Source organism: Protopterus annectens, chromosome 7.part0 (assembly GCF_019279795.1).
Source record: "Protopterus annectens isolate FY-2018-M chromosome 7.part0, PAN1.0, whole genome shotgun sequence".
NCBI lineage: Eukaryota > Metazoa > Chordata > Ceratodontiformes > Protopteridae > Protopterus > Protopterus annectens.
This window is the reverse complement of record NC_056739.1, coordinates 80730693-80745600: the sequence shown is the minus strand read 5'-3', so window position 1 is coordinate 80745600 and position 14908 is coordinate 80730693. Positions and strand designations below refer to the sequence as shown.

General features: G+C 41.5%; 1 protein-coding gene across 1 annotated transcript in view; it reads left to right on the top strand.

The window, feature by feature from the left end:
• The window catches only part of ARL8A (ADP ribosylation factor like GTPase 8A), a 425175-nt gene that overhangs the window by 183290 nt on the left and 226977 nt on the right, over positions 1–14908 (top strand). Inside the window, exon 3 of the mRNA XM_044076498.1 lies at positions 9416–9489. Within this exon, the coding sequence (XP_043932433.1) occupies positions 9416–9489 (74 nt within the window). The remainder of the gene's footprint in view (positions 1–9415; positions 9490–14908) is intronic.

The window sequence follows — 14908 nt, the reverse complement described above, 5'->3', positions numbered from 1 at the left end:
TAGTTTTTAAGGGCTAAAGAAGCAACTTAGAGATGCTCCAATGTGGAAGTACTCTGATGTAAATAAGTTAAGTTTCAAAAAGATGATGTTTAGAATGGTGTAGGAGCTGTAATCTTGCAAGAGAAAGAGACCAGTTGCCTATGGATCAAGATATACACATGAGACATAGGTAAAAAAGGAACTGCTCATATGTAGATGCGAGGCATTCCATAATTGTATGTGTGGGAAAGAAGTTAGGTGGAAACAGGCCAGAACACTTGTAAAGCATATTCAAAAAGTCCTCATGGAAAGCACCTCTAATAGTGTAGAGGACATTTATCTTCAGAAGTATAATCAGTAAGTGGAGTATAGGCTAGGCAAAGAAACACGTATAGCAGATAAGTTGAGTAGATCATATTTACCAAAGAACAGTGAGGAACTTTAAAAAGAACTAGAGATTTTTTTTTGTGCTTGTGACTGCATTTTGTTCTGCACTTTGTATCTGCAATACTACTGCCTTATATAGCATAGAGGGCAGATTCAGACTTGCTGAATATAGACTGTTTGGAATCTCTGTGCCAGAAATGAGCCACTTTACTTTAAGAGGGTCTCCCTGCACCCTTGTGGCAGAAGTGTGTAGCCCAGGACCCATCTGTGTTGGTGACTGCTGGAAAAAAGCTCAGTTTTGGGCTTTCCTCATTGGTCAGTTTGTGTTAAAACTGTTTAACTTCACTTGTATTTAACCTTGCATTTGCGCTCAGTTAACTAGAGCTGATCAGAGTTTGGCGACTTTAGCCAGAGGTCTGGAGTGCATCTGAGCTGAAATCAAAGGCATCCACTGAAATCACCCAAAAATGAAGTATTTCAAAGCCTGTATTGCACTTTGTCAACTGTATTTATTTAATCTACTGCTTCATTTTTTTGTTGTTTGTGCTTGTGATTGCATTCTGTTCTGCACTTTGTATCTGCAGTACTGCTGCCTTATATAGCATAGGCTAGATTCAGACTTACTGAATCTAGACTGTTTGGAATATCTTTGCAGAAACCAGCCATCTTACATTAAGAGACCCTCCCTGCACCCTTGTAACAGAAGTGTGTAGAAAAGACTCAGATATCTGAGTTGGCGATTGCTGGAAAACTGCTCAGTTTTGGACTTTATTTTTGGTTAGTTTGTGTTAAAACTGTTCAACTTCTCTTGTATTTAAGCCTCACATTTGCTCATTGCTGCGCACTGCTCAACGGGGTTTAGTGATGCCGTGTATAGACGCAAATGCCTAGAAACTGTCTTTTTCCCTGTATGTCTGATAGTAGAACCCTTCCAAGCTTCTCTGCTGTACTGCACACTACTGCACTGCAAGCAACTCAACTGAGCACTGAGCAGCATCACCACATTTCTTCATCCCTAATCCTCAGTAGAATAAGTCCCCTTGTTAGTAAAGTTAATCCAAGAGCAAAAGCTGATCCAACAGTCCCACATTTAAACAGCCAGCCTGATTGACATGGCCATCCTGGGACAATATAGTAATTGCCTCATGTATACTGACAACCACTTGCTCCTAAAGCAAATAAATACAGTAAGTGAGAGTTGTAACTATAACATGGAACTGGGATCAATCTTCTCACATAACAATAAACAAGACATCAAACAGGTTGTCAATACGTACACCTCTCCCACTACACACACTGCTCCACTCACACAAGATAAGGTCAAATTGCATAAATCTACATATGCGTAGGTACTTATTAACAGCCTACTAAAAGACCAGAGACTTCCCAAGCGCAAACAAGTCACACATACTGGAACATGAACAGACCCCTCTACACACAGCAACATGCATACAAGTGTCTCACCAAACAAGTCCATAAGGCAAAACACCTCAAAACCTAATGCCTTGGTCATAGATGATTCCATAGTGAGACACACAGATGTCCCCATAGTGAGGCACACAGATGTCCCCCTCACCAGGCTGGACAAGGAGAAGGTCATGGTTAGCTGCCTATCAGGTGCCAGGATACGTCAAATCACACATGCACTTGAGGCACCTGACAACAATTACCGTTGTGATTCTATTATAATACACATTGGGGTGAATGACTTGAGATGTACCTCCCTGGACTATATGAAGAGAGACATGCCTGAACTCTCAAATTGTGTATCCCAAGCAAGCACGTCCCTAGCACTAAATAGCATTTTACCTTCACCCAGGATGATGCCACAGTACAAACAGAAACAACAATTGGCTTAGCTTCTGGTGTCAGTCCATAGGGGGATCCAGTATCTGTCAGCCTGAGACATGGTTGACAAACCATGCTGCTTTGCCAGAGATGCTCTTCACCTGTCTCCTCAAGTCTTTTGGATACTGGCAAGGTCTCTTGCCTTCCCTCATAGTGCCTTTTTTAGGCAATATCAAAACAAAAAATTCCCAATGTTAAGAAATCCACTTGAGACCAACTCAAGGTTATGCTGCTTAATGCTAGGAGCCTAAATAGAAAACTGCACTCCCTGGAAGCACTCCTCACCTTGAAAGATGCTGATGTCTGTGAAGTCACTGAGACATAGTTCAAGGCCGCAGAAAGCACCCCGACTGTGTAAGGCTGCAATGCCTTCCACATGTTCAGACCCCAAAATGAGTGTGAAAGAACCAAAGGTGGAGGTGTATCCATCTTCATTAAATCCCAATATACCTCAAGACTAGTTAAACAGTATGACTCTCTGGAGCTACTCCAGGTCCAAATAACTATAGGTAAAACACCCTACCACATCATCACTAGCTACAGGTCCCCCACCACGAACCAAGAAAATCATACTGCCTGCCTGCTTGAACTTGCTAGAATCACTCCCTGTACAGCCAAAGACTTTGGTTATGGGAGATTTCAACTATCCTTCCATTGATTGGATAACAGACATGAGCACAAACGTGATCACCCTGAGGTTCCTGGACTTTAATTCAAATGCTCTGGAACAGCTAGTCAGCACCCCTAAAAGGTGCTCAAATGTCCTAGACTTGGTACTCACCAACATGGGGAGGTCACTGCACTACCCCCTGTGTGTTGCTCTCCCTGGTAAGGTCAGACCATAAATCTGTGTTGTTTGATGTAAAGATCAGACCCAAGACACCCGTAAGAGCAAAAAGACTGAAAATTTTTCCAAAGCAAACTTTAGCGTACTAAGTGATGGTATAAAAAGTTTCAAACCCCTTGCTTACACAGCCAACAGTGACTCCTATGCAGAGGAGTACACAAATGCCCTGTACAGGCATTTAACAACTGAATAGATTTGGTGCAACTGACAGGTTCAAAACCAGGTCCTCCCAAAGAAACAGGCCATCCTAGTGGACAGCAAGTATAAATAGGTTATATAACAAAAGGAAGACACTGTTATCCAGGAAAAAGAGGGAACTTACTCAGTTCAGGAAGAATACTCTTCATAGCTTGAACAAGCAAATCAGATATCTTGTAAAATTCTCTAAAGCTAATTATGAGGCTAAACTAGCATCTCTAGCTAAAGACAATCATAAGGCTTTCTTTACATACATCAGTAATCTTAAAGGGAATGCCCAGCTATGCACCAAACATATAGTGGATGGTACCACTCACACGGAACTTGCTGGTGGATGGATTTGGTGCAGACATCACCCCCCCCCCCACCAGAAATACCCCAAAGCATCCCAGTCACTAGTCCTCCACCTAGCATCTCCAAAGAGCAGGTCATATCTGCCCTCTCCAAGACCAAAAACACAGCCTCTGTGGAACCAGACTGCATGCTAAACTATCTATAACAAGACCTAGTGGAACCACTTGGCAATCTCTTCAACCATAGTCTGAGCACTGGCTTTCTACCAACATGGTGGAGAACAGCAACATTAAACCCCTTACACGAAGAGGGTCCATCGACTGACCCTGGGAACTATAGGCCCATAAGCCTAACCAGCCTTATCTGTAAGGCCATGGAAAGAATTGTTGTGGATCTTCTCAACAAGGTCATAGGCAACCTCCAGATTCTTGACCTGACCCAGTTTGGCTTTAAGGGCAGATCTTGCTTATTAAAACTGGTAGACTTCTTTAAGAATGTCACCAAAACCCTGGATGAGGGCAAAGCAGTACAGAGTTGTGGAGGGTGACCTAATGGTTAAGGTGTTTGCCTTGCAAGCACAAGGTGCAGGGTTCGAGTCTCACAAGGGATAATTGGCTAGGCTTAAAATGGCTCGCAAGGGCAGTTAGCTTAGTACTAATCTATGAACCATATAACCTGTCTTGACTTGGCCAAAGCTTTCAACACAGTCCCCCACTCAGGTGTTAAGAAACTCTCCCTGCTGGGAATTAACCCATACGTTACTAGATGGGTAGCAAACTGGCTCACATGCATGCTGTTGAAGTTGCGGATTCCACCTCTACCAGTAGACCACTTTTCAGTGTTGTATCACATGGATCTGTGCTATGCCGTCTACTATTTGGAATTCACTTCTCGGAAGTCTGGGCAAATATAGATAGCCTATGGCTTACCAAATTTCACAGATGACTGCAAGCTAGATACAATCATTGAGTCTCCTGATGATGTTAACATATTACAAAAGTGGCTAATGCAGGCAAATGATTGGTGTGAACCCCAGACCAAAACTAAACACAAAAACGTGCATCATTATCCCCTTTGATAAAGAAGTAGTCCCTGCACATTACATTATAGACAGGACACCTCCCCCCACCAAGCTCAAACACTGTGATGAGAGACGTGGAAACACAGGTTGTTGGCAGTCTAAACTTCGATCACCATCTGTCCATAGTGGTAAGGGAAGCTGCCTGCGTTGCGTATCTCATAAATAAGGACATCACATCCAAGACTTAGGATGTTATAACTCATCCGTACTCAACCCTCCTCAGACTACTAATTGAGTGCAATGATCCCCTTTGCATGTACCTCACCAGACACCTGCAGCAACTGGACAGACCACAGAGGCTTCTAACCAAGAAAATTCAGAGCCTCCAAAACATGACCTACACAGAAAGACTGAAGGCCCTGTCTCTACTGTGTATCCTACAGACTGCTGAGAGATGACCTGTGCCTGGCCTACAGAACAATATTTGACCCTGTCCTAATGGAATTTTTGCACATCCGCAAATCAGATGGAACAAGAGTCACTCACTGTAGGGATCTCAGCCTAGCCTGTGACATAAACAGAACATGTTGGAGAGAGAGCGATGTCTCCCAGAGAGTGCCACTCCTCTGGAATACACTCCCACTTCACGTGAAGCTGATCTCAATGACCCTGTTTAAAAGCAACTTTGTCAATTGGATGAAAAACTGTAAATTCACCCTGGGGTGGCAGCTATGTCCCTCATGGATATGGGCATTTGGTGATGATCATAGATTTGGTCTGCTATGTTCAACTAAGGAACAAGGGTACTAACATGACTAGGCTCGATTGGTAAAAGACTGGAAAACCAACGTACCAAGGAACAATGGGAAGACATCTGCATGACTCCCAGGTATGCAAAACAGTCAATAAAAGTTTAGGATATTTACTTAGAAGTATTTGCATTGATATTTTTATACCCCAAACAAACTATTTTTCCCTCAACCTAGATAACGAATGCAGAAGGTGTGATTGTAATAAAAGAGGAGATTGGGGACGTGTTTTGGGACTGTAATGAGTTGGTGGACTTTAACAATTCCATGTAGAGTACTTGTCAGAAATGTGGGGTGGGGGCAAATTGTTGTAACTAAGGAAATTATTTTTTTAGCTGTTAGCATAGGCTCTGAATTGTCTGAACAAAGCCTAACTATATCTAGGCAATTCAAATCCTGTGTCCCAGCTGAAAAGAATCATTTCCTTAGTTACACCAATTTGCTCACCCAATATTTCTGACAGAGTACTGAGTAGGGAATTTTTAAAGTCTGCCAACTCATTACATTCCCAGAACATAAGTTCCTAATTAACTCTTTCGTCTGCATCACACCTCCAACATTTGCCATCTACTTGAGGAAAAAAATCTTTGGAGTCTGCTTGGGGTATAAAAATACTTATGCAAACATTTCCAGGCAAAAATCCTAAACCTTCTAAACTTTGTTGCATATTTGGGAGCCATACATCTGTCCTTTCATTGTTCCCTTGTAAACTGCTTATCCAATCTCTCTTCCCAATTTTTTCTAACCTCCTCTGATTAATCCTTATAGTAACCGTGCAATATTTTTTATGCCCTGTTATCCCTGTTGTAACAGCTGCTTCTGTTCTAGCTTCAACTAAAACTTCTACCAGAGCAGGTGTTTCACTTAGCATTCTCTTATCCCTATCTCTTTGCCTTACTCTGATATCAATCCCTGGTAGAGAAGGTAGTCTCTAGCCTGCAGTCGAGATGTCTTCTTGGCCTCATCCCACTCTACTACCTTTCCCCCGTATTTATTTGATGTCAATACCTTGGTACCTTTGCCAGTTTTCTCCATTAAATTGAAGCCCTTTCTTGTCTATTCTCTGTACCCCTACTTGCCAGTCTTCCCTATCAGCAAAATCATGTTTCTGCATTCTCATGTTGGTTTAGTTCTTAGAATTCTTTCTGCTACTTTGTGAATATTATAATCTGTATGACTGCTATTCTCCTGAAAGGCATGTTTCCAAACTCAGACTTTCTCCTTGTTGTTTGAATTTCCCCCTCCTTCATCATCATCCCTTCCCACTTTGAATTATAACTCTGCTTGTGTTTTGTATATGAGCCGTAATTATGTACCTCAAGAATATCCCCTCAAATCAGGTAATCCTTAACTACATTGTTTTATTGGAAGATGGAAGGATCAAATATTCCACTTAACCCTTACCCTCTTCCCCTCCTAGATAATTCCTTCAACTCTTTATTATTGTCCACAGCATCTCCTCTAGTTGATAAAAATTTGCCTGACTTGTATATAAAACTAAAGGAGTAAAACATTTTCACTACATGTATTTTACTATCCATATCCATGAACAGGAGCTTCTGCTTTCTCAGTTTTTGTATCGTCTTTTGTTTAGTCTCTTCTCAGCTGCCATAACAGAAGCCTTTTTAATCCATACTCCTAAATACTTCATTTTACCTTGTCTCTGTAAATATGGGTATTGAAGCAATTCATGTGTGGGTACATAATTTACACCTATAGCATTTGATTTCTCTTTGTTAATTTTATATCCCAAAAAGACTTGAAACTGCTTCAAAATGTTCTATAACACTGAAATCTCCTTTTCTGGATTAATCAGGTACAGAATAATCAGTTAATGTTCTATTTGCAAACTCATTTCATTTTGGGTGTATTTAAGTGATGGCCCACAGCCATGTTATATTTTTAGGATCATGTTTATTTTATACTGTTCTACATCAAATCCCTAATAATCCAACTGCCCATCGAATATCGTCAAGCACTGAGAGAACACAGCCACTGAGCTGCCTTCTTTAAATGTTTTGCCAGTAGCTTACAAATGGATGCAAAGTAGTGTGATCCACTGTATAACAGTTTACATCATGTACGCTTCATTAACGGCCTTTGTTTATATATGCAGCAAGGCATAAGTAAGTGTATATGAACTCTATATCCTCATTTCTCTTATTATTATCTTCTTAGTTATGTCCCTACCTGCCTGTCCCTTCTTGTTAACCTATTCCCTGCTGTCCCGCTCCTTTTCTTACCAACAGGCTGTTTTTTCCATCTTGTCTGCAGCTTTTGTCAGTTGGCCTAATTACTGTTCTCTTAGCGTCTCTCTACTAGAACTTGCCTGCTATTATAGTTGCTACTCTTATATTTCATTCCCTTCTAGCTTTCTTATCTCCTTTTTCCTTGTCCTTTCGCCTGTATTTTCTTCACCTGTCCTCAAAGGTATACTTATTGACACTGCATACTTATGTTGTAAAAGTTGGCTATCTCACTTTACTTATATAGTGTGGTCACTGTGTATGAAACCCTGCTATGGATGTTAATCTGTTTGCAGGATATTACCCTTATAGTGAATATTAGACTAGAATTGTCTTTGAGTATGATATGTGTTGTATGTTGTTTGCCTTTGTGGTCTAGAGGGAAAAGCCATGACTGTGAAACAGACAATCCAAGTTTGACTAACAGGTCAGATGCTGGAAAAGCTTAATGGTTGGGGGTGAGAATAAGTGACATTTCTGTCTTACTCACCCTGAGAAAAGGGAAATGTTAGCTGCAATTGGCCATCTGCTCCCGTGCAAGAGAAGGCTTGTGTGTAAGAACTGGCTGTGTGAGCAGGGAGTAAGCTACTTTTAGGAGAAGTGAATGAGTGGATCTGGAGAAAAACTTGCAAGTCAGGGAGAGAACATAGGATGCTCCTTCAGTGTTACGGGTGTCTACGTCAATCACTAAGGGTGGGGGTTTAGGGCCTTTCTAGAAATACCCTTATAGCTCACAGTCAAAATTATGCAAAAGTACGACTGTACTGCGGTGGTGGTGCTGCGGTAGCGTTGTCACCTCACAGTTAGACGTTGCCCGTTCGATTCTCAGTTAGAGCGTCTTCTGTGTGGTGACATGCGTGAATGGGCGTTCCTTCATTGAAGGTTGTGTGTTAGGCCCGGCAAGCCAGCACATCAAAATCTACTACCAATCATTAGCAGACCGGAGTTCCGCTGTGGCGACCCCTAACTGGGAAAAGCTGAAAGAAACAAACAAACTACTGACTTGTAGTTCTGATCCAGGAACAATCAAGACAGGATGACGTAAGTTGAGGGGAAAGCCAGGCTTACCTGTGTCACTGGATAAGTCTGTGCACCTCTATCAGCAGAGCAGCATTGGAAATGTGAGCAGAGGCACAGAGAACCCTTATAACTGCCCAAATGATGATCCTTTTGGACAGCTCATTTTGTACTGTACTGGGTAAGTACCCAATATAAGGGTTGTCTGGGTGAGCCTGATTAGGGGAGGCTTGATGGCCAACAGGCATGGGGGGAGGCAAAAAGGACCTTCAACTTTAGTTGTTTCTGTGCCATCCCATGTTAGAATTGGTTCGTATCAGATAGACCTTCGAGTTGCTGAGCTTAAAAAAATAATTAAAAACAGTAGTGTTTTACTTTTGTTTTGTATTAATTTTGGAAAAATGGTTTTGCTAATTTAGTGTTTTTATTTGATTCCTTGCTCAGTTCTGATATTGCTTTCTTTGTTATATTGTCTGCTTGCAATTGTACATTGTGCTTTCACAGACTCTCTACATTTTGGTCTTTCAATTAGGGAGTTAGTCACTAATGTGCTTTTTTCTAACAATGCATCTCACGCTTACTCCCACACTTGCTTCACACAAAGCATCTCCAGATATTATCAGTTTGAAATGAGAGTGCATTTGATTGTTTTATACAAAATGAATGGTAAGTTGATGGAAGTTCTAAATGGAGAAGTGTAGTAAAGCTCTGTAAACTTTTGTCATGTTCCTGTTCATTTCCTGATGCACCTTTTTTTCTGTTCTAATAGCTGTGGGACATTGGAGGCCAACCTCGCTTTCGTACCATGTGGGAGCGGTACTGCCGTGGGGTCAGTGCAATTGTGTAAGTAAAATGTGACATTTATCTTTTTCTGATGTACCAAAGGATTAGTATTTCAAGCATTTCTTGCACAGATGTTGCTTTTTATTTATTCTTTAATTTTCATTACTGTCAACTCTAGTCGTAGGTGACTCTGTAGTCGGGCACACTGATGTTTCACTCACCAGGCTAAACAAGAAAAAAAGTTACTATCAGCTGCCTGTCGGGTGCCAGGATCCATGACATAACACACGCACTCAGGTCACTCCACAACAAGTACAAATATGACTCTGTTATTGTCCATGTTGGTGTGAATGACCTGAGACGTACCTCCCTGGACTACATGAAAAGAGACATGGAGGAGCTCTCCGATCTTGTAGCCCAGGCATGTATGACCCTAGCCCTGAGTAGTATCCTGCCATCACCCAAAATGATACCACAGTACAAGGACAAAAGGATTGATGTCAACAATTAGCTAAGCTTCGGTGTCATTCTAAGGGGATCCAGTATCTCTCTGCATGGGACAACATGATCGACGGACCACAATGCTTTGCCAGAGATGGCCTGCACCTTTCGCCCTTGGGATTCCAGATACTGGCTAAGGCTCTTGCCACCCCTATAGTTCCTATTTGTAGGCAAGGTTCAAATGACAAATTCACCACTGTAACAGGTACAAGCAAGCAAAATCTGAGGGTAATGCTACTCGGTGCTAGAAATCTAAACCTCAAAATGCATTCACTCGAGGCATTCCTTAAAATGGAGAGCATCGACATCTGTGCAGTGACAGAGACCTGATTCAAAGCTCCAGAGGGCACCCCTGCATTACCAGGCTATAATTTATACCACACCTTTTGGCCACCTAACCTGGACCGAAACGCTAAAGGTGGAGGCGTGTCCATATTCATTAAGGATATTCACACCTCCAGGCTAGTTGCACAGCATAATGCATCCGAGATTATCCAAGTGCAACTAACTCTGGGCAAGACCGCAATCCAAATTGTAACTTGCTACAGATCCCCCATCATGCCCCAGGATTCCCGCTCCTCATTTCTTGATACACTGGAAAATATTAGGGTATAACCCAACACCCTAATAATGGGTGATTTCAACTACCCCACCATTAACTGGGAAAACTACTCATGTACCAACTCTTTTGCTCAACGTTTTCTGGAATTCATTAATTCCAACACCTTGGATCAACTTATCCACACCCCCACCAGGGGCAGCAGTATCCTAGACCTGGTCATTACCAACATGGGTGACCGGTGTTCCACACCAGTGGTCAGTTCCTCATTGGTCAGGTCCAACCACAAGCTAATCAGCCTAGACATCCACATCCTGCCCCCATCCCCCATTAGGGAAACCACCATAAAAAATTTATCTAAAGCCAACTTCACGCTTCTTTAGACAGAAGTGGCAAACTTCAAGACACCCATGCAGATGTACAATAGAGGTATGACTGCTGAATCCTACAGAAATGCACTTTATAAGCACTTACACGACTGCATGGATCGTGCTATCCCTAACAGAACCAAGATGCTATCCTCCAAAAAAAAGGAAGCCAATCTGGTGGTCCCCTGCCATAAACAAACTCTACAACAGAAGAAAGAAGCTGTTGCAAAAAAGAGTAAAATCCCATGACTGGAAGAACTCCCTGGTCAGCCTCAGTAAGAAGCTGAGATCTCTCATAAAATCCTCCAAAGCTAGTTATGAAAACAAAATTGCCACTGATTCTAAAGGCAACCACAAAGCATTCTATAGCTATGTCAAGAATCTCAATGGCAACACTCAGATCTGCTCTGAGTTACAGCACAATGGCACTAAATATACAGAACCAACTGATATTGCCAACATCCTGGCAGATAGGTTCAGTGCTAACTTTACACCCTACCCCCTAAAGGACCCATCTCTATACTGGAAGAATGCAAAGTTCCTGTAAACATGGCTGCACAGGTAAAAAACAAACTCTCCAAAGCCAAGAACACAGCATCCATGGGACCTGACAACATCCCAGGCTGCATTCTACATGAACTACAGAATGAACTGGCACCCCACCTAAGCACCATGTTCAATCATAGCCTCACCTCAGGTTTTGTGCTCACTGAATAGTGCACAGCGATGGTTATCCTACTCCACAAAGGAGGAGCCACCACGGACCCTGGGAGCTACTGCCCCTTTAGCCTAACGGGCCTGGTCTGCAAGGCCATGGAACGTATCATCATGGAGCTTGTAAACAAAGACATTGGTAATCTCCAGACTCTGGACCCCACCCAGTTCGGGTTTGTAAAAGGCAGATCATGTCTCCTAAACTTGATAGACTTATTTGAAGCAGTCACCAAAGCCATAGATGAGAGTAAGGTGGTTCACACAGCCGATCTAGATCTTGCCAAGGCTTTTGACACCATCCCCCACTTTGGAATTATAGATAAACTCACTAAAGTAGGTATAAATCCCTATGTCACAAGATGGGTTGCCAACTGGCTCACTGACAGAACCCGCATTGTGAAAGTAGCAGACTCCAAATCTGACTTCAGACCAGTAACAAGTGGAGTACCACAGGGTTCAATCCTGGGTCCTCGCCTGTTTGGTAGAAGTACAGTCTAACACAGAAGGTCTTTGGCTAACGAAGTTCACAGATGACTGCAAACGAGGAGCCGTAATTGAAACTCCTAATGATGTGGACATCCTACAAAAGGGCCTCACTGAGATAGATACCTGGTGTCAAAGCCATGGCCTCAAGCTCAATGCCAAAAGGTGCATTGTCATTTCCTTTGGTTAAAACTCTGTACTCATGAGCTACCACATAGGTGGTAGTCTACTTAACACCAAAAGTGTGATAAGAGACCTTGGGACACAGGTAGACAGTAGTCTCTCCTTTGATAATCACATTGCCACAGTAGTCAAGAAATCCTTATACGTGGCACACTTCATCACAAAAGGTTTCTCATCCAGGAAAAAAGAGGTCATTGTTCCCTTCTACTCGTCACTCATTAGACCCATTATAGAGTACAACGCCCCTTTTGGTATGTACCTCACAAGACATCTACAACAACTGGAAAGGCTGCAGAAATACCTCACAAAGAGGATTACCAGCCTCAAACAGATGCCCTACACAGACCGTCTCAAAAAACTCCAGCTTTAATCCGTCGCATATCCCCTACTCAGAGGAGATCTCTGCCTAACATACAAAGCTATGTCAAACACAGAGCTGTTGGACAAGTTCCACTTAAAGAAATCCCAATCCTCCGAGCTACACGCTCTAGGGACCTAAACTTGGTCACTACAATAAACAGAACATGCTGGAGGGATAGATTCCTGTCCCAGAGACTTCCCATACCTTGGAACAAACTACCTATCTGTGTCAAACAAAGCTCCTCATTAGCACTCTTCAAGAAAAATCTTGATGATTGGATGGGAAATAGGAAATTCACCCCGGGGATCACCTCTGTGGCTCTCCTCAACAGGGGCACAGGAAAATAATTTTCTTGGGTGGCGAAAGCCAGGGTACCTTTTTGGCTAGGCTTGTATAGGCCTTAGGGCCGATAGCCTAGTACCCGCCTATGAACAATAAAAAATACATCAAACAAGTTAATTACACTGGCAATTATTACATGTAGCAATAAGAAAAGGAAAAAAAAGTAAGGGGAGAACACAACACCAGGGGGAAAGGGAAAAAAAGAAGATAGAAAGATTAAAAAACTAAAACACAGACTTCATATTCTGGTCCAGGTCATTGAGAGAATTTCCATAAGCATCTAAAGAAAATAAAACCTTAAAAATCCCACCATTCGTGTGATAGAAGTATAGGAAGAGGACTGTTTTATTTTATTTGACATTTATTTACTATTTGCTGCTTACAGGCTCTGCCCGACTAGACTTCCACTGTAAAATACTAATGTATATCTCATTTTTTAAGGCAATATACTTAAATTGAATTAAATATAATTTCTTTTTTCTACAAGATGTGTTTACCTTCACATCAATGTTAAATAGAAGGTGCTACAGTATTTGTAAAAAAAAAAAAAAGTTTGCTATGATGTGATAATTGTCTGTATTTTTTTAATATAGTTTTAAAGTCTTTCTTTCTAAAAGTGTATAACTACCTATCTTCTGTAATCTGATGTTGTTTTACTCATTGGGGAGCTTTTCTCCTGGGCCTCCACTGAAAATGGGTTTCTGACCCAGTGGACTTTCCTGGTCAACAAATGTCAGTAAGTAAATAAATTGTTGCCATGGATGCTGAGAAATTCCAGTGCATCAAGCAATAGCACTTGAAGAGAGTATAGAATGTTGTTATTCCATATCAGTTGTAGAGAGGAAACGTTTGTCTTGCATTGATCGCACGTGCCACGGATCTTATTCTACCAATGAGACATTTGTGAACATTTCCACAAACAGTGATGGAGATATGTGTTGTTCTAGCCACAATGCAGCATGAGCTGGCAGTTTGACACCACATTAAATAAAACCTTGGTGCAAGTAATAAATGGCATAAAACATTTTTAGTTGAAGGGAAGCATTATGTAATTAACACTGACAACCTGTCGGTAGATTAAAAACTGGTTCTTACTTTAGCATGCCATTTTCTTTTCGGCAGTTGTCCATTTTTTTCGGGTTTTTTTTTCTTTTATTAGTTAGGCACTGCTAAGGGTTTGTCTCAAAATCAACTGACAAAGGCTTATTGGCATTTATCTCACCATATGGGAAAACAATTGCTCATGTAATTTCATGAATTGTGGAATATGTGAATTTACTTTGAGCATACTAAGATCATTCCATGTTACCTCATTACCTTCAGTAAAAAAATTAAAATGTGGAAAATGTTTAATTTTAAAGGAACCCATAGTATGTGAAAATTATAGGATAAATACTTTGATATCCTAGTAATAAGAATTACAGAATTTCAAAAATAATACCTTTGCTATTTAGAGTGAATCCATTTCACTGGAGTATTTTGTAAGAGAAAGGCATTTCTACATTAATTTAAATGTGGTGCTGTGGTAGCATTGTCGCCTCACAGTTAGACGTTGCCTGTTCGATTCTCAGTTAGTGCGTCTTCTGTGTGGCGACATGCGTGAATGGGCGTTCCTTCGTTGAAGTTTGTGCGTTAGGCCCGACAAGCCAGCACGTAAAACTCTACTGCCAATCATTAGCGGACTGGAATTTCGCTGTGGCGACCCCTAACCGGGAAAAGCCGAAAGACACAAACAAACTAGAGCTATACTTTATTGATAATAACTTCACAAAAGATAGGCTAATACATATTTTTAAATTAGTCAACTTTTTGCCAGTGGCCAACGTCAGCAGTCGTAGCTCTGTAAGGTATCTGATAGGAACCTTCTGTCTATAAAAAAAAAATAATGATTATTTTCTTAAAATGGCTGCTCCCTACCGGGGGATAAGACGGCATTATTAGTTGTTTGAACAAAGGGATAAACAGTCA